The sequence below is a fragment of the Anser brachyrhynchus genome, assembly GCF_964034855.1.
Source record: "Anser brachyrhynchus genome assembly, chromosome: 9".
NCBI lineage: Eukaryota > Metazoa > Chordata > Aves > Anseriformes > Anatidae > Anser > Anser brachyrhynchus.
The window spans coordinates 24,740,447-24,761,053 of NC_137703.1; the positions used below are offsets into that span (position 1 = coordinate 24,740,447).

Genomic DNA, 20,607 nt, shown 5'->3' on the forward strand with positions numbered 1-20,607 from the left:
TGCTTTGGTGTTATAGCATAGTTCCTGTGAAAATACAGAGCAGGCTGTCACACCTCTCAGCCAATTATGTTTCTAATACGTAAGTATTTGTTCATGCTTGCTTATGTATGTTGTGAAGTCACAGGAAGAAATAATCTTTTCCTATGTATAGCTCTTGCACTTGATTTATTCTCAACAGATGTTATACTAGGTTCTTTAAGTATAAAACCAGCTTGTGTTTTTGCTTTGCAGATATTGACAACAGTGGTTATGTCAGTGATTATGAGCTTCAAGATCTGTTTAAAGAAGCAAGTCTACCCTTGCCTGGTTACAAAGTACGGGAGATAGTAGAAAAAATCATTGCAGTAACGGACAGCAACAAAGACGGGAAAATCAACTTTGAAGAATTTGTCTCTGTAAGACATTTCTTTTGGACTTTGCTTTAATTTGCAGTACTTTGGTTTTAAGAATTGGTCTTTAGAAAATGAATAAGAACTAGTTATTTAGCTACTACCTAAAGAATAGAATGATATGTTCTTTAATACACAGCTAAGCACTAGCTTGAGCACAGGAGGGTTTTCTGTGACAATTTACAACGTCTTATATAATTATTTTCCAGTCTTTGAATTTTACTCTTCCATTTGATTTAGTAGGTCTCATTTGGGCAGCATGAGAGAACATGGTAGTTCAGAGCAGTCCTACTTCTTACTTCCTCAAAAATGAAGAGCTGGACTATATATTTTTAGAAACTGTTTGGTCTAATCTTGCTTTGGTAACAGAGTAGTAGTACATTGGATAATCAACCTTTAAATTCTCTTAGTGATACACTAATGCTAGTGCTAGTATGTTCAATCTCTATACTAAAGGCTACTTTTTATATTAGGAGTGAGGAAAATTTTTCACTGTAAGCAAGTAACTTTGAAGTGTTTAGATGTTTTTTAAGTGTGGGTCACAATCTAGTGTGCTTTAAGAGAATCAAAACCTATTCAAGCTGTTGGTTTATCTGTGTGCTTGGGGATGGTTAGTTTTTGTTTTGACTTTAGAGTACTACTGCTAATTGCATCGGGTTGCTCATTTAGCTATTCATGTCTCTTTTCAATAATTTAGTTTGCACAGTTTCACAGGGGAGATGCAATTATTTGCATCCAAGTAAAGAGTTTTATGTGTTACCTATTGTTTATTGTCAGTTCTGAGACCTCTACAGTGTGTGGGCAAATTCAGGACATAACAGTATATCCTATATGGTTTACATTGTAGGCTCTTGGAAAATACTATCAGTCACCTTGCTTAAAGGTGTGTAAGTTTTATGTGGTAACCTTTTACTGTAAAGCATATGATGACATAAGCAAAATAAATATGTTCTAGTTGTTGCAAATCTGTTTTCAAGAGTTAATGTATATAACAGAGAAAGGCATTCAGGTTCTTTACTGACTCTAGATAGAGGGCTGTTATGATTTAATACATAAGTAGCTATTTGAAGGTATAATTAATCACAATGCTCTCTGTCTTTCTTATTGCAGATAATTCAGGAATTGAAAAGTAAAGATGTTAGCAAATCTTACCGAAAATCAATAAACAAGAAGCTGGGTATTACAGCACTTGGAGGAACATCCTCAATATCTACTGAGGGGACACAGCACTCTTATTCAGGTAATAAATAAGCATGAATAAATTTTGCCTGACAGGGGAAGACCATTTAAATTTGCACTAGAGATGGAAAAAGAAGAAAACTAGAAAATGTTGCTGTTGAAAGCAAATTAACAAAGAGAAAGCATATGGAGATGGACAAGACAAATTTGGGTGGCACTTTATTAAAAGGTGGCTGTTGAATTTGTCGCTAGCTTCATGCTGCACTCAGAGGTAAGTTAGGCATCTTTGCCAGAGTGAAAAATGAAAACAAACACTGACAGAATGTGGGGCTGCAGGTGAAATACTCCTTTGGCATAATAGTAGTAACTAGACTTAATTTTTGGCTTCGTTACATTTTAATCTATTCTCTATTAATTATAGATTATTTTAATGCTGTTTTTCTTTTCAGAGGAAGAAAAAGTTGCTTTTGTTAATTGGATAAATAAAGCTCTACAAGATGACCCAGACTGTAAACACCTCCTTCCCATGAACCCATCAGATGCTAGTCTTTTTAAATGCCTTGCAGATGGCATCCTCCTTTGGTGAGTCAATGGCTGCACGAAAAAGAAGAAACTCATCTCAGAGGTTAAGTGCTGATCACAGTGAAGTGAATTGGAAAACTTTTGATAGCCTTCAACATGGGGACTCAGCTCATAAATATGGTAACCAATGTGTAGGATGGGAAAAATCTGTTTGCCTATAGAAATATTATTTTTAGTAAATTTTTATGTGACTGTGCATATATTATAGAAATGGTTTCCTCTTCAGATCCATTATCATCAATGCCAGATATGCACAGGCAGTTTATGAAGGAGATAATTACACAGTTCACATATTCGTTAGCCAGAAGAATAAAATATTTCGAATTGCAAAGATTTTCAAAGTTAATAAATATATTTACTAAATCATAGAATGGGAGAAACAGAAATCTGACTTAAATCTGTGGCAAAACAGCATATAGTACATCCCTAAACTCTAGTCTGCTGTAATTTTGTAGTTAGTGACTAACAGTACTTCTGCACAATGGTAACAGTGGATAAGCTCATTAGTATTGGTGTGAATTAGTATTTGAGGTTGTTGTAAGTGCAAGAAACTATAGAAATGCAGTGCAGAAGAATTAGTTATCGTACAAACACTTACACTGGAGACTATTTAAATGTCAATAATTTACAGTCATAATCACTGAGGATCTTTTTTTGACAGCACAGACATGCTCTGTTACTTAAGTATAAATCCAATTGCTCAAATTTCTTTAATTAGGTATTATATGGGTGTTTCTGGATGAACGTCCAATTATTTAACAAGGAGAAAAGATTTAATGAATGAGGTTGTCTTTTTTAATCTTGTCAGACATTTACAGCTAGTTTCAAGTGTTCATGTTTTAACCAAATAATGAAGCATGTTTTCTCAGAAGTGGAAGTTTGAATAAACTCTGGCTTTTCTTCCTTAGCAAAATGATTAACTTCTCACAACCAGATACAATTGATGAAAGGGCTATTAATAAGAAGAAACTCACTCCTTTCACTATATCTGTAAGTACTGCACAAATAGGAACTTGCCACAAATGAGAAAGTAAAATATATTTTTTATAGCTTTGTTTTAATGACAGTTATTCTGGTGGAGAAAAAAATAGTCCTATGTATTTTAAAATGTCAAAGCATGAAATTGTATTCTCTAATGAACTCAACTGAAGTCTTCTGTTTCTTAAATGGCTTACAGGAAAGCTTTGTCTTCATGCTTTCCTTAGTTGTTTCACTATGTTCCTTTTTACTTTACTAAGAATCTGAACAAAATAATGTTAAATTTCTGAGTGGATGTCTGGGTCAAATTTAGGGATGCAATGCAGAAAGTATCTGCATAGCTGTATACTATATGCTAAGATGATGTGTTTTCAGTAGCGGAGAGTGGCTTGGACAAAAGATGAGAAGCTCTATGTTTTTTTGGCTGTGTATGAGCCATGAAATAGTTGAGGAGAACCTGTTTTTAAGAAATTATTTTGGATATGAGAAAACAGGTGTGGAAGAAGGAAGTAGATCCTTAAGTTACCAGCCTAAGGAGAAAATAAATCCTGTTTAAAAGCTTCAGTTACTGGACAGACTTTCAATTTCAGATGGCGACATGAAAATATGGAAAGTTAACACCATACCATATTCTAAATCCTCCAATTGGGTCTTGTAATCTCCACTTATTTAAGGGTTATGTGTCAGCAAATACAATAATACATGTGCTTATGCTATCCCTGTAGATAGTTAAAGTATGACACTGGAGAGGAAAAAGAGTAATATGACACCTGCCTTTTTTTGTAATATTTCATTTATGGCGATCATTAGCTTCACTTTCAGTGTCAGCATGTTGAATGGCTCTGATTTTCTAATGCTGTTCAATCACACTTTGAGTTGCTTGACTAAATGTGTCAGCCTGTATAAGAGCCAAGATAATGGCTGTGGTGGCAGTGATGTCAGTAGCTTCCTACACAGGGCAAAATACCATATAAACACATTTTTCTACTGAATCAAGTCCCTGGTATTTTGGGCAATATTGTCTAATTTGTGTATGTGATACCTGTGAAATACAAATAAGACTGATTAGCAATCCAAGCAGTGGAAGGTGATCCACAATTTTTTGCTGGGTTCACATTAAACATTGCCAATGATGATATCCAATAAATTTTGATAGGACACGTGGTTTTTCACAAGAAATCTCTAGGATGCACTGCGAACCATTCAACTAATCCATAAGTTCTTATAGCTTCAGACACTTAGAAAATTAGACACTTAAAAAAATTCAGACACATAGTAAATTTGTTCATATTAAAGCTACAAAGATTCGCAACCTCATAAGTTTGTTAAATGTTGATATTCTGAATAGGAAAACCTAAACTTGGCTCTGAACTCAGCATCTGCTATTGGCTGTACGGTTGTCAATATTGGATCACAAGATTTACAAGAAGGAAAACCCCACTTGGTATTAGGGCTCTTGTGGCAGATCATAAAAGCTGGTCTTTTTGCTGATATTGAGATCTCCAGAAATGAAGGTAAGTGTAATGCTAGCTATTGTAATGTGTACAATTTGTAACTAATGCTTTGAAACCATGATGGCAATTATTTCAGCTTTCTTTCAAACTTCTGTTTAGCTCTAATCGCTTTGCTAAATGAAGGGGAAGAACTAGATCAGTTAATGAAGCTTTCACCAGAAGAGCTCTTGCTACGCTGGGTGAACTACCATCTGACCAATGCAGGGTGGCAGAAAATCAGTAATTTCAGCCAAGACATCAAGGTATGTAGTTATCACTCTGATAATTGAACATAGTGGTATTAAAACATACTATACATAGAAAAAAATGAGCCAGATCAGAAGTATTTAGAAAAATACTAGTCATCTGCTTTTTCTAGCTGTAGGTTCAGCCTACACTTTTCAACACTGGAAGAACATGATTTTGATCTCATCTATCCTAGTCAGTTGTTCATGCCATGTATTATCACATCACAGTGCGAAGTGAACATTTCCTGCAAGCCCATATTCAAGGCAGTTCTAATGTTCTAAGTTTGTTATTAGAGCTACTTAAGGAAATTTGCACTACCCTGTTAGTTGCCCTTTTACTTGGCCATCCTTCTCTGTTTGTGGGTTTGTAGAAACCCATCATTTATTTTTTTTTTTTTTAAGGAAGAAGAGCATGGCTTTTAAACTCCTTCTGTTGTGTATTTGCTAGTGGTTATTGCACTTTGTACATGGCATTGTACAGAAGAATAGGAAACCACTTCTGGAAAGTACAGTTATTTAAAGAGCTATCAGGAGTAGCTACTGATTCTTGATCCAAGAAGTGAGCAGCCCCTCTCAATCACTGTCGTGCTGGTTTGCCACTTTACAGACCAAAGGGGACTGGAAGCCATGCTGGTTCTTTGTAGCAGATGTCAGGTCTTCGTAACTCTTCTCTTGTTTTCAGTCATTCTGCTTAAAGTATGCAGAGTACTGTAGCAAGTCCTGTTCAAGAGAGAGAAAAAACTTCAAAAGCAAAGGAGCAAGTTTCCTTAAGGTGGTAAGACACCTTCTCAATGAAAAAAACAATTACGATTGTTTCTAGTTATATCTTTTCAAATGCCACCAAGAAGGCTAGTATTAAAGCAAACTAGGGTTTTATATGAAAACTGCTAATATAGTAAAGATCTTACATTTGTGTAAGAGAAGTATATACTTAATACTTCTAAAATTAATAGGTTTGCCTTTTAGTGTTATGGTTTCATAGTGGTAGGGGAGCAGAGAAGCCCACTTAAAAACTGCATCAAATAAATCTAACTTGTTTTGTCTCTATAAATTAATCTTAAAAGAGCCACTTCAGTCTTATTTTTTTTAATTCCACTTACTTAGTCCCATAAGAAATAGAAAAATTTAGGAAACAATTTGAAAAGAATAGTGAAGGAATGAAATACAAATACTGAAAATAGGATCCATGTTCCTTTGTAGTTTTTTTTTGTGGGTAACCTATATAAATTTCTTTATCTAAATTGCAGCTGTCTACTTCTTATCCAGTAGAATAAATGTAATTAACATCATCCAGAAAAATCAGCTTACACTTCTGTTCTTTCATCTGGCTAAAAAGTCCTATGTGATATGTGATAGTAAAATCTCTGTATGACCTCATCCATATTCACTGTAATTAGAGTGTCATGTTTCTGACTTCTGTGGCTTTTGAATCAGACTGCAAGAGTAGTAAATGTCTATCAGAGACTACATATTTTTTCATTTTCTTAATACTACGCTGTGTGTTTTAGGATTCAAGAGCATACTACCATCTGTTAAATCAGATTGCACCCAAAGGAGATGACCCTGATGAAATACCTGTTAAAATTGACTTTTCAGGATTTCATGTAAGTATCCTGAAATTAAAAAAATAAATAAATAAAAATGAAAGACTGGAATTATCTGAGATCTCTGTATATGTATCCAACATCTTGGTTGCAAAGCTGTTCTGGAATTGCCTTTTGCTTTTGCGAAGCATACAACAGCTGTCAGATTATCCAATGTCATAGAAGATTAAATGAGAACAGCTCGAGTCAAGTTCCAGGACACTGCTGAAACAGGATTATGCATCCTATAGTTGAAAATTTGGAACTGTGTTTTACTTACATTAGTGTGCAACTGTTTGGTGTTTTCAGTTGGATCCGCCAATAAGAATTTTACAACATCCTGCTTCAGTTCTGTTCTTTTGGAATTCAGGCGAGGAAAAAAGCTGACTTTACAAACTTTGTGATCTTTCCTCAAACTAAATAGAATTCGGAGATAACATGTGAACCTTTCAAGTAACTAGCAGAAAAGTGTAGCAACTGTCAAACTTTAAGTTGCAAAGGGCTACAAGTGCTGAATATGGTTATCTAGATGTCAAGAACACTTTTCTTTAAGCCGCTACATAACGCTGGTTAGAAAGATTACTTAGAGAATGTTTGATGCAAAATTGAACTGACTGCCTAAGATACCTGTATCAATCAAAATCTTATTATTTATTATAATGAAAACCCAGTTGCAAAACTGTGCATGTATAATTTTTGCTTATAACTGAGCTTCAGTCCTCTCAAATTCCTTCATGAAGAGAGATCTATTTTGTTGCTTTGGGGGGGGGGGGGGGGGGGGGAGTGAGAAAGGATAGTGTTTTTTTGTTGGTGGTTTTTTCCTTTGTAATTTCCTATAGTTTATTTGATCATTTCCTGTAATGGGTTATAAACCAGTATGAATAACGTGCAAACGTGTTATAGAGCAAGGTTCTGGTTGAGTGTACCAGTGTTGAATTAATGACTCTTATTTCATTCTAAGAGTAAATCAGTTGCTAACTGATTTCCCTTGAAACAGTAACTTTTAATGTTGTGAAGATTAGAGGCAAAAGGTATACGTTACGTGGTTTTGAAGACTTGCTTATTCTAGGTAGATTAATAATAAAGATGAATATACAAAATAACTTCATTACACATAGGTTACCAACTAAAAAGATTTAGAGCCAAAAATAATCTATCACCTTGTCTTTCTTTTGATATCATGTCCAAACTCGGTAATGGAGGGTTTTGAGATCATCTGATCGTCTAAGATCATCCATAAGTACTGTTTATGAGAATGCCAGTTTGAAGTAATGATTATGAACCTATAGCTCATATAGCAGAAATACATTCGGTAAGGGAATCAACAGCTTGGAAACAAACATAACCGCTCACCTCTGTCTGCTGTGATTCACTGGGCATGCTGAACAGGCAGCCACAGAAATGAAGGACAGAAAGAAAGTGGAAGGAAGAGGGGAATTGTTAGGGTCTGTAAGAGCTAGCTTGGGCATTAGGGAAATGAGGGAGACAGGTCAAGATTTGCTAGACTGCACCTTCAGTCAGAACATGCAAGTGTTTGTTACAAGTTAATGTGTTTGTGTTTTTCCTTTTAGGAGAAAAATGACTTCAAGAGGGCTGAATACATGCTCCAACAGGCAGACAAATTGGGCTGCAGGCAGTTTGTAACTCCAGCAGATGTGGTTGCAGGCAACCCTAAACTCAATTTGGCTTTTGTTGCAAATCTCTTTAACACACATCCAGCCCTACACAAGCCTGACAATTCATCTTATGATCTCAATTTATTAGAAGGTACTCAACTTGCTAAGCATATAGGAGATAAGAATGCTAATGACTTCTCTTTAAGTATTCTTTCTAGGTTGTGATAAAAGATCTGTGTGTGATGGTGCCTGTGTTAACACCAGCATATAGAGCTTTTTCATTAGCTTTCAGCATAAGCCTGTAGTAGAAGTCCTCATTAGCTTGACCAGAGGCTATTCGTGAATAATCTCTTATTATTCACTTGCAGGAGCAAAGCCTGTTCTGTTATTGCTTTTCCAGGTTCCTTTGCTTCTTGTCATAGTATTTATATTTTAGCTGATGCACAAATACAGCTTTTCCTAATTTGGAGTACTATATTATACAACTGTCTTTTAAAATCTATTATGTCTTCTAAAGTACTTTTCACGGGTTGTGGTTTTTATATACATGTGTGTATAGCTGGTTGCATTTTTAAAACTGGAAACTGATTTAAAAAAATAAAAAGCTTCTGTATAAATGACCTGTACAAATCTATTGCACCAGCAACCTGTATGAATCCTAGCATATCTGTGAGCTTGTACTGTGCTTGAATTGTGCTGTTCAGATCCCTAATGCTGAAGATAAAGGAATAGTAATCCTTGGCTGTTACCCTTTCTGTGGACCAGTTAATCTAGGATAATGAAACAGTATAGACAGTTTATTTCAGTTGTTCACTGATCTCAAAGGAAAGGTGAGAATGAGGGTTGCCGCACTTGAGAGAATCATCAACAATGCTAGCACATTGCTCTGCACCGTCTGCTCTTGCTTTCCTTATACTGTTCCTATCAGGTTTCCTTTCCATCTAGGTGAGTCCATCTTCCTTTGCTTCTAGCTTTTTCATAAGTTTCCTGCTCTGCTGCAACCCTATTTCATAAATCTTGTATCCCTCAGACCACTCCTGTTTCAGGCTTCCTGCTTTTGTGGTTTTATGGGTGCCAGCTTTGGTAGAGGTATCAAAGCACAGGAGGCAGTCTTCCTTTTCCACCTATGACATCCCTAGTCACTGCAGTTCTTGCTGTCTGTGATAAATGATTGAAGAAAAGCCTTGTTCTTCCTCTGCTGCAATTCTATTGGAAATGTATGCTTTTAGAGTTGTGTGGAAGAGCAGTGTGAAAGTAGAATATGCAATCACCAAATGCTAGAGTACTGTTCTTTAATGCTAAATACAGGCCAAATTTAAGTTGCTTTTTATAGTGACTATTTTAGAGATGGATAACTATGACAGCATTATCTGTTTACAGGCAAGTAGAAGACTCCTCTCTGCCCCCAAATAAGAACTCCTGTGTTGTCATGTGGATCTAAACTATCAATAGTTATTTCAGCCAAAAGACAATGTTATTGATGTGTGTTTAGTTTGTTTGTTTACCATTAAGTCCTGTAAATTGGCTAACCTTTTCTCGAAGTAGTGTTAGACAAAATGTAATTTGTTTCTTTATAGTGTCATCATAGATTGTCTGTTGTAATCTGACTCATAATTTATAATGCTTTCCTATTTTGCTTCATGAAATCCAGATTTGACCCCTCCTAATGTAGGTACTGTATTTAGTACTTTTCTGTACTCTGTTAAAGTATTTATTCTGCATTTTTCTTGGTGTGATTTTATCTAGTGTTTTAATTGTCTGTCCTCTTCTGCTGGTTGATTTTCTGCATCATTCTTGTATTTTTCTATTGCTTTAATATTAAATTTAGTATAACTCAAAAGAAAAAAAAACAGGTCTAACATGCTGCATATAAAATGGGGGCAAGATGTGAACAAGTCAAACACCATATAGTCCTTTCTGTGAATCTAACCAGCAGCAGCCTTCCATAAGCTATGTTTTGAAGCTCTAGACTTGTACATGGGTGAGTAGAGCTTCTTGAACACCTTAGTTTTCTTGCATTAAATTCTATCTTTTCCGTGATTATTCCACCCCAAAAATATGATGTGGCTGTTCTTTTTGGTTTAAAACAACAAACACTAGGCATAAATTGGAATTTAGGCTGATAATATGTCTGGTGATGGTCACTTGTATGCAGAGAGCAGAACCCTCAGATATTTTTCCAAAAGGAAATAAACATCTGATACTATGTGGGGTGGGAGGAGGAGGATGGAGTCCTCGGTGAATGCATCACCCTTACATGTTGCTGTTGCTCTGAGGAAATTCTCATTGTAGGAAAGACACCAGAGTTTGGGATCTAACTCCCAGAAAGCTGAGCTCTTGAGGGGAGGAGAACATGGAAACATGTCCACCTGTCTTTTGTCCAGCGTGCATGTTATCTGAGGCTGTTTTGAAGTCTGCTGGCAACCTTCAAGACTGTTAACGTGATAGGGTTAACTACTCCCACTCAGGCCAGCTGAATTTAGGGTGGAAACTTAAATCTTAAGTTCTGTTGTCTTTCAGAGAGAATCTCAGGTATTGGAAGCCCTTTGAATCTTGACCCCATCCTTATTGCTACTCCTCATTCAGTTCCATAGTATAATGATCTCAGAGAAGAAAGAGATGGCTATAAATATAAAGGATACTACCAAATTTGCTCCTCTCTCTTTTGTGTAGCTCTGTCCCTTTTCTGCAGTTTTCCTATGATTTTGGCTATCTGCTGCACCACTCAGCAGAAGATATGCTCCTGATAGGATCACAAGGTATATTTTGCATAAAAGAATGGAGAGAAAAAAATTGGTTCTCAGCCATCTGGAAGACTTTAAGAACGTTTACATGTTGCATGATAAAGGGATTTGTTTAAAGTGGCATATTAAATACATTGTGCTGAATTCCTGCTAGACAAAATGAGGTTTCCCAACGTGCATGCTCTTGGTCTTGCTTGTCTACTTGGGATTCTTTTGGCAGTGTTAAGCATGTATTGTAAAATTCCCAGTCTGAGTGCAGTTGCTGAGTAATTTTTTGTAGCTATGCTTTTAGTAAGAGTTCATTAAGTAACCTGGTTGTCATCTTTGCAATGGACAAGTGTCCTTAAAAGCACTTTGTGGTCAGTTTTTAGGCACTGTAAACTAACCCAAAGATCAGTAAGCCTAAAAACGTAATAAAAGCAAAACATTAAAAAAAAAAAAAGACCTTAAGTACCTCTAAGGTACTCTCATGCTTCTATGTTGATTTTCTTTTCTATGGAAAAAGGCTGATGTTGTTATTTATCACAAAATGTAATCCTTTATTGTCTTAAGTTTTGCTTTGGGAAGAAATATGTGAAACAAAGGTGACTGCCTGAAGACCTTGCAGCATAGTATATTTCTTTCAACATGCATTCATTCATCAGTGAATCTTTGGTAACTTTTGTAAGTGAATCTGAAACAAATACCAGGTTGAATTCCATATGAAAGATCTCATAATTCAGGAAGAAAATACAGTAGTAGGATGAATATAATCAATTTCTTATTAATTGGAAAGTAACTGGTAAACTGCCTGACAGGTTTTTTATAAAATGTGTTCTATTGGAACATGCTAGTTACAACTGAAATATCTCACAGAAATATCTGAATTTGTTTTTGATAAATCTATTTTCAAGTCTGGGTATTTTTATATAGAAAATCAGATCTAGATTAAAACTGTAACCTCTATCTAAAAATAGAGCCATAACATAAATTTAATGGAAAAATAACATTAAGGAGGTGTTCTTTCTAATCTAATGATGCACGTTTAAACATCAACTTCACTTTGCAAAAACATTAATTGTTCTGTAGTCAGCATGAACTGCGTAACTAAATGAGGCTGTTTTCATGCTACATAAACCTCATTAGACGAACTCAGTGCCATTATCCACTAAGGAACAGGTGAAGAAAAATCTTCAGATTTTCATATGTTTCAGTTCTGTGAAATCTATTCTGTCATTCTTTGTGGAGAATTTCTCTCTCCCAGTGTCCTCTCTATTTTCAACTGGATTATCAGACCAACAGAACAAAGCAATGATTTTACTGTAAGCTCATGTATTCAGGCTAAATATTTCCTTAATTATTGTTCTTTGGTGTAAGAGGAAATGGCTTATGTAGCATTGATTCACAAGTAATTGGCCACAAATTCATTGTTAACTTTAAGTAATGTTGTATGTAGAAAATTAATGTATTACTGCAAGCTGTAACCTTATAAAGAAAGAACATTAGTTAAGGGGCTCATGATTATAGTAAGAACAACCTAAGTCAGGAAAATGAAGGTTTTTTTCTACTGAGTTTTCTGCATTTCTCATAAGATGGAAAGTAACTGGTAGGATTGCTGGAAGGCTTTTACAAAATCTGTTCTGTTGGAAAAAGTCAATCACAACTGAAATTTCCAACAATTCCAGAGTTTCTAGTTAAATCTGCAAGAATAACCAGCCTGTTTGGCAGTGTATACAGCTTCACACGTTTTATCAGTATAATACTGCCCTGCTGAGCCTCCACTGTTAAAAACTTAAAAGGTGAGGTCTGTTGCTTTGGAGGACCTTCACAAATTAATACTGGGAACTTGTGTGGAGAGAGTAGAGCTGTAGTTTCTACAGTTTGACGCAATTGCATTGTGTTAATATTAACCTTTAATAAAAATGTGATTTCAAACAGATTTAAAGATAGTGTTGAATATACTTTCCACTGATTATTTTAGTTTTAGGAACTTTAGTCATTAACTTTATTACTACTTATCACCATTTGCACCATTATATATTCATCATCTAAAACAAAACCAATAAACAGTCTATTTCTGTATTTTATTTTTTTTAAGATACGTTTACACACACACACACAGATGGATCCTGTGCTCTCTGGCCTTTCGCTTAGAACTGAGGGACCCTGAACTTGATAAGATCACCTCTACTTGTTGGCCATTAGGGACTACTATTATGGAAATGATGAACTTATTTTTAAGGAGGGAAAAGAAAACAACACACCGTAGTGCAGGAGCTGTAACTTGTTGGTTGTATGTATGCGAGTCATTTAAACATTGCTTATTAAAATGTTTTCTCCAAGTAATTTATATAGAATTATATTTGTCACTATAGGAGAAAGTAACGAAGAAAGGACTTTCAGAAACTGGATGAATTCACTGGGTGTAAGCCCGTATGTTAACCATTTATACAGGTAAGGCCTTTTTTTCTTTAAGTAGTATTTTGTTCTCCCTTGGGTATAATAAGGTAGGTATTTATGAATATCTACTAGAATATAGTAACAATGTGAATAAAGGGAAGTTGTAATTCTACTGAAATAGTGATTTCCAAATTTCCATACAGCATGACAGGAACTTTTCTGTAGAACTCACTAAGCAGTACCTGATTCAGATATTCCATTCATGATTAAGAAATACTCAAGTATTTAATAACTTTTTCATTGTGCATATGAAGTTTCATACTTTAAAATATTGGCTTACTCTCATTTAGTGATCTCTCTGATGCTTTAATAATCTTCCAATTGTATGAGATGACTCGTGTGCCAGTTGACTGGAGCCATGTCAACAAACGTCCTTATCCTCTGCTGGGTGGTAATATGAAAAAGGTGAGTAGATACTCTCAAATACAATTTAGTTTCATAGTTTCCAGTTGTGCTGTTTCTAGTAACCTGGATTGTCTAGATTGGAGTGTTAGTGAGACAGTCCTAGGCCAAAAAAAAAAAAAAAAGAAAAAACACAGGGTGAGGGGAAACGGGGAGGAGAGAGAAAAATCTTCCAGGTATTGTTTCAAGAAATAAATAGCAATATTATCACTTGAGTTTCAAAATGTGAAATGTGGCTGCCATTTGGCAATACTAAAATTAGGATCTAATTAGGGTATCTCAGTAAAAATTTCAGGCGTGAAATTTGGACAACAGCTGTTGTCCAATGCTTTTATATCAAGAGGTGTTGCAGAGCAGTTTAATATTGTGCCAAGAGAATTTGTGGAAGTCCTGCAGAATCCAAGCTTTCACTTACTTTGTGATCATTATGAAGCCAGAAATGTAGGGCAAAAAACTGCTGTTTGTTTAAAAATATAATGTATTCCAAGTTTTCTCCCAAATTCAGTTTTGATGCAACTATTTATTACTTAGATGAAAACCAAGAGAATTTTTCTCAGCTGTGAAATATGATTAGCATTGCAATCTTATGTAATTGTATTTATGTCTGCAAGAACAGTAAAAACAGCATAGTGTACAAAGGCTAGAAATCCTTCTGTAGCTTCAAAATCTCACGATAGTTAACAGTAAGCCAAATTAATTGACACTACACGTAGTTTCTAAGTCTGTGTTACAGATTTTTTTTTTTGCATTTTTTGTATACATTTACTTTTAGATTGAGAATTGCAATTATGCTGTAGAACTTGGGAAGACAAAAGCAAAATTCTCTCTGGTTGGTATTGCTGGACATGATCTAAATGAGGGCAATCCTACTCTGACTTTGGCTTTGATATGGCAGCTGATGAGAAGGTGAGTTAGGCGTAGTATATGACACATGTATGCATCTGTGGATGTCTTCATATATGTTGCTGTTTGTACATCAAGGGAAATTAAAGCAAGTGTTCAGCTCATCTAACAGGTACAGTGGTGCACAGTGTATGTAAGAGGAAAGAACAGGTGCAATCACTTCAGTGTCCTGCACCTGTTATAATCGTGTACAAAAGCTTCCATAATCTGAGTTAAATTTCATATTTCAACATAAAAATTGCAGGACACTAGCCTAGGAGTAGAAATAACAAGGTTATATAGAAAAATAATCATAACTGTTCAGTATAAGAATTAATGCTTATGGAAATACCAAAGATTAAGCTGTATTAAATTTCTGATCAAGATTTGTCTTATTCATGTTGTATTGATTCAAACATTTAAATTGACCAAAATATTTTGAAGCTTTTGCAGTCAAAGAACCATTGTGAACTTCTACAAATTCAAAATCTTTTTGACTGAATATTAGCAAATAAGGCTGCAGCACTGCTAGTTTTTTTTATTTTTTATTTTAAATGCTGATCTGACAAATATGGGAGTTCAGGTGGGTTAATAATAGAGGAAAATGTTTAAGAATGAACCAAGAACTAAGTGCAATTTTCTAGTGTATTTTAAATAAGTATTTTGTGGAGTCATTTGTAAACATTCACTTACTGTGAGACATAAATTTATATACATTTTTTACATGCTGTGTAGTGATTGAAACAACGATAGTGTGTGTTTCTATGTGCATACATCCATTTATATATCAATAATTAAAACCTTACGTTTTAAAAATTGTGATTAAAATTGGTTATCCTTCAGCCAGTATAAAAGCACAATTTATTTTGTCTTTATTCCATGTATTTTTCTGAAAGTAGAGAATGGTTTAAAAATTTGTGCAATCAAAAAAGGAAGATAAGTAGGAAGAGGTTATGTATGCTATAGACTTGAAAACAGGGAAGAACTTTAAAGCCATCACAGCCATAGTAATGTAAAATTAAAATCTTGTTAGTGCACCGAGCAGGAATAAATGTAAATTGATTTCAGTAAAGAATATTTTGAAGTATTTTCCATAAATTAATTTACGCTGAAATACTCAGTGTTTTCTTGGACTGTTGTGCCTGGATGCAGGGGAGACATTTAAGCATATAAAGTAAAATTAGCTATAGTGTGCTGAGTAAAATACAGAGAGAAATTGTAATACTGAACATTGAGTTGTAGGATGTTATTTTATTCTTGCAACAACTGAAAAAGTGATTTAATGAAGTAATAGTTTATAAGGTAGGGTATTTTATGAAGATGAGTACTTAGAATTGTTACTGTGCTGAATTAATATTTTACTTCTGCTTTTAGTATAATTCAGACTCTTATTTTCCTTATTAAAGGTATACTTTGAATGTATTATCAGACCTTGGAGAGGGGGAAAAAGTAAATGATGAAATTATTATTAACTGGGTGAATCAGACACTTTCAAATGCAAATAAGAAAACTTCAATTACCAGTTTCAAGGTAATCAAATACTTTTACTTTTCTTTCCACCTATAACCAGATGTAGGATTTTTAATTTGATCCGTTAACAGTTTGGCTTTAACTGTGGCTCTCCCCTATCAGCTAGCACAATTGTAAAAGGAAATATTTTTGAGAGTCTGTTAATTTTCAGAAGTATTTCACGGCTCTATTAATAACAAGAAATCTTAGAGCGAAGACTGTAATTTTTAAAAATTAGAGAAAAAAATATCCAAGGGACATCTGCCTGAAGTCATGCCAGTGTTTGGGTGTGGCATGTCAGGTATCTTGCATTTATATGGATATTGGCACACTCATACAAAGCACAAACATGAAGAACAGTTTTGGAAATACTGGGGGTGGGAGGAAGAGATTTCACCACTTCTTTAATAGCAGCCATTGAAAAGCAAGTGTGTGACAGCACCAGCAGAGGGAACCCAATTTAACCAGCAACCTGTGTTGGCTTGAATGGCGTTGCTGGTGTGCCACAGACCTAACAGAACAGGTCACTGTCAACAAATAATTCTACATGCTACAGGAGCTTATCTATTTCAGCAAGTATGAGCAAATTGATAAATAAAGCTTTCCTTTCATGTGCTTAGTGTTAGGCATGAAAGAAGGCATGTATGTCAGGTGTCTGTATCATGGTGTGTGAATTTCATTCTTTAAAAGTGGTAGATCAACTGCAGGGTTGCACTTGTACACAAATATAGTATTCTTATACAGGTTTATTGTATGCACTGAAACAGTTATATCAATGTAGTTCACAACAGGAACATAAAAACCTACCAAGTCAACTATTTGAGAGCTCCCTGGTATGACATTGTATTAGGTAAGCATTGGGCAGAAGGTAATATCAAATTATCTTTCTACACCAGAAGACTTAATTTTTATTGTAGAAGGTAAATTTGGTGTTGGTCTTCATAAGAGGGAAGATCAACTCTTATTTCTATGTTTATTGTAGCAATATTAATATAAATAATTTAAATGTAAGAAGATAATCTGTCCCAGCATCTTGATTTTGGTATGCCTGTGGTTTTGGGGGAGAGGTTGTTTGTTTTTAAGGTAGTTCAAAGGATGGTAGACCAATACAGACAAAAGACATTCTTCAGCACGCTTCTCTTACTATTGATTTTTGACAACACTCATATATATATTATCTTTCACAATTTGAATTTTTGTCTATGTTTTGGGGTTACTACTACAAACATTGTGTAGCAGAGAAAATGGAGGTTCCTGCTATTTGTTATGGAATGTGAAAGCCAAGTTTTATCACATTGGCATTAATTGAAACAAAAATTTAAAAAAAAAAATGGTTTATGTTCTTACGGAGATACCCAATGCATTCCATGTCTTCAGGCAGATGTATATTACTATTTGTAAATGTATAGTTAAAGTGATGACACTGCGGAACTTGATGGAGTTTGAAATCATAGCTGTAATCTTGTGATGAAGGCAGCTGGGTCATGTGTCTTATGAGCCGAGGCTCTGATGAAACAAGAGCCAGCATTGCTGAAACTGTCTTCATGTTGGTTCCCTATCTTCCCAAACTGTTGGTTTGATTTCGTCTTGCAGCAGGCTGCTTATTTCCCATGATATTAGGGAAGAAATAATGGCAGCAACAGCATTTTATATCTTAAAACTTGAGGAAAACACATCAGTGTATTAAAGACAAAACATAGACTGCTCATACTATCTCAGAATGCCATCTGGGATGCAAAAATGATATAGTGGGCAATAAACTACTTCAGAAAATAATTCTCTTATGAGGAAAAAAAAGAAAAATCAGACTAGTTGGGGAGGGGAATGCAAATATCATTTTGTTATCTTGAGAATAGTCTGGTGCTTGGACTTCTTTCAAAGTTCCTTTTTGCCCAGGGAAGCGGGAAGACTTTGTCCTTCAAGTAATTTAGGTCATTTATATTTGTGCAATGATACCAACATTTAGTGTGAACCTTATAATTTAGATGTGCTGAAAGCAACATTAGACTACATAAAGGGGGGGGGGGGGGATGTTTATGCAATGAAGTAACAAAACATACTGCTAGTTCTCAATATCTAAGATGGGCTGGAAGTCTTCTTTCATTGCAAAGACAGAATAATCAAAGCCATTAGGTTCCTTATGCTAATTTTTACATATTTTCTTTTAGGACAAATCAATTAGCACTAGTTTACCTGTCCTTGATTTAATAGATGCCATTGCACCAAAAGCAATTCGCCCAGAAATGGTCAAGAGAGAAGATCTTTCTTATCAAGACAAATTGAATAATGCCAAGTAAGTTTTAAATGAATGCTTTGTATTTTCCTGAAGTGTAGAAATGCTTTATTTCCTGGTGTAATTAATATGATTTATCAATTTAAGAGAGAAATTTCACAAATGTTACTTTGTTTCAAAGAGAATATTATTTTAAATTATAATATCCTAGAGGTATTTTTCTAGCATGTTTAAATTATGAACTCAAATTCACAGCTGATATCACCTACTCCACTGCAATTGGTTTATTAATAGTCTGCCATAATCCACACTGTTTCTGAGAAACATAAATGCTTTGATAATGGGTAGCAAAATGGCTGTCAGTACAGTTGCTAATACATAGTTTACCAGAATAATGTTCATTTCCTCCTAGAGGGTAAGTGTGACTGAATGGACATATACTGCTATTAAAATCTGTTGTTGTGAATCTTCACGTGTTAGTAGATTTAAGTTAAATAATATTTATTTTTGTTTGCTTTCTAAGGTACGCCATTTCAGTTGCTCGCAAAATTGGTGCTCGTATATATGCTCTCCCAGATGATCTGGTCGAAGTGAAGCCAAAAATGGTGATGACAGTGTTTGCATGTTTGATGGGAAGAGGACTGAACAAAATAAAATAATGAAGAGATTTAATATCACTTTCTGCCATGTTAAGGACGATGAGACAACGAATGCCTCACAGCTTACAGAATTCTGAAGCTGAACAGAATAAAATGAGAAAATGTTTGCACAAATATTCTCATTAATTACATCCTAATGTGTTTATATTAAAATTTCATTCAATTTCATAACACATTGATTATTTATGGGTACTATTGTTTTCAGAACATGTTCTTTACCAAATTAACATAATGAATTTGTATTGCTTGGAAAAAAAAACAACCTTATCAATCAAGTTTCATTTGCATTAGCTTCCATAGTATGTAACAATCTGTATCGCTTTACATATATTATTTCAGGACCTATTGTGAAATATCGTTTGATTTTTTTTGTGGGTGTTAGTTACATGTAGTCATACCTATATCAAGGTGCATTCCAATCCCTGTTATATTACTATAATAGTACAGTGTAATATATTACTGCACAAGTTATCATCCTTGCCTTACTCTTTAAGAGCTTAACTCCTGTTGAAGTCAGAGAGTCTTGTCATTGACTTCCGTGAGAGCAAGTGAAGGCCTATGATAATGTCTGGAAGCTAATGAGTATTCAAAAAGCTGATAAAACTTTTTTGTGAGCATAACTTTAAATGTGTAATAGTTTTATTATTGAGCAAGAACTTATGGTCCGTGTCTTGAGGGGAAAAAACAGCAAATAACAGTGTAATCATGTCATTATTAGATCCGCATAGGTTATCTTTTGCAATTGAACTAAAAAAACTGATTTTTTTTATTTTTCATGAAATACTGTAAAAGAGAACAATAAAGATATAGCTGTTCCAGTTTGGGGGTTCATCTTGATGTATTGCATTTCCTTATAGATTGTTCCTTTTGATTTTTATTTTTTTCCCAAAGTGTTATAAGCGAGACCACGCAATTTTCTGGTCGAAGATAACTTATTAATTAAGTAAGCAGGTACAAGCAAAACAGCGCTGGGCGGCTGGGGAGTCTCCGCTCCATCACAGCACGCGACTTTCCCTTTTCAGTGTCGCCGTTTTATAGCATCCAAGTTTCGGCTTGTCAGGACTTGTTGAATCTTCTGAAGCTGCGCAGTTCGTTCTGTTTCTTTCAATGATCATGCGTTGTGCTCGTGTTCAAGGGTAGTAAAGCGGCAAACAGTATTTCACAGAGTCTTTGTTTTACCAAGGACGTTTATCCAGCGCCCCCTCCCCACTATCTACTTGCTTATTCTTCCCCTTAACAAGGTCGTAAATTGCAAAACCTTATCTTCTCAGCAGATTCTCTGAGTTCCTTTTAAAGACAATGAACAAACACCTGCTAATTTATCACACAAAGTACATAGCACATGTGTAGAGGTTTTGTATAGAAAGACTGGTACATTGTCTAGATGAGATAAGACAATTATTTTCATATTGTTTTTCAAAGCAAGTATTTGTAGCTTTCTCTGCAGCCATAAATTTTCACCAAAGATTCAGGAGCTAGATGTTTAATAAACCAATAAGGAAGCCAAACCCTAAGGAAGACGGAAAACTAAAAACTGGACTTTTTGTTTTAAGGTGTGAAGCCACTACTTTTTCTCTCAGCTCCTTAAAATGGTCATTAAGGTATGGCAAAACCCAGGGATGATGATGAGTGGCCAGTCACACTAAGCTTTATATCTTCAGTATTTGGCCC

The 20,607-nt window shown here is 34.9% G+C and overlaps 1 protein-coding gene across 4 annotated transcripts in view; it reads left to right on the forward strand.

Annotated features, from left to right (window-relative positions):
- The window catches only part of PLS1 (plastin 1), a 41,077-nt gene extending 21,320 nt beyond the window's left edge, over nucleotides 1–19,757 (forward strand). For all 4 annotated transcript variants that reach the window (XM_080605294.1, XM_080605297.1, XM_080605295.1 and 1 more), the window contains exons 3-16: nucleotides 232–395; nucleotides 1,500–1,629; nucleotides 2,018–2,150; nucleotides 3,059–3,140; nucleotides 4,477–4,642; nucleotides 4,742–4,884; nucleotides 6,378–6,473; nucleotides 8,024–8,219; nucleotides 13,167–13,245; nucleotides 13,542–13,656; nucleotides 14,426–14,559; nucleotides 15,942–16,065; nucleotides 18,213–18,337; nucleotides 18,801–19,757. In XM_080605294.1, the coding sequence (XP_080461420.1) occupies nucleotides 232–395; nucleotides 1,500–1,629; nucleotides 2,018–2,150; nucleotides 3,059–3,140; nucleotides 4,477–4,642; nucleotides 4,742–4,884; nucleotides 6,378–6,473; nucleotides 8,024–8,219; nucleotides 13,167–13,245; nucleotides 13,542–13,656; nucleotides 14,426–14,559; nucleotides 15,942–16,065; nucleotides 18,213–18,337; nucleotides 18,801–18,936 (1,823 nt within the window). In that variant the 3' untranslated portion in view covers nucleotides 18,937–19,757. The remainder of the gene's footprint in view (nucleotides 1–231; nucleotides 396–1,499; nucleotides 1,630–2,017; nucleotides 2,151–3,058; nucleotides 3,141–4,476; nucleotides 4,643–4,741; nucleotides 4,885–6,377; nucleotides 6,474–8,023; nucleotides 8,220–13,166; nucleotides 13,246–13,541; nucleotides 13,657–14,425; nucleotides 14,560–15,941; nucleotides 16,066–18,212; nucleotides 18,338–18,800) is intronic.
- Nucleotides 19,758–20,607: the final 850 nt, after the last annotated feature.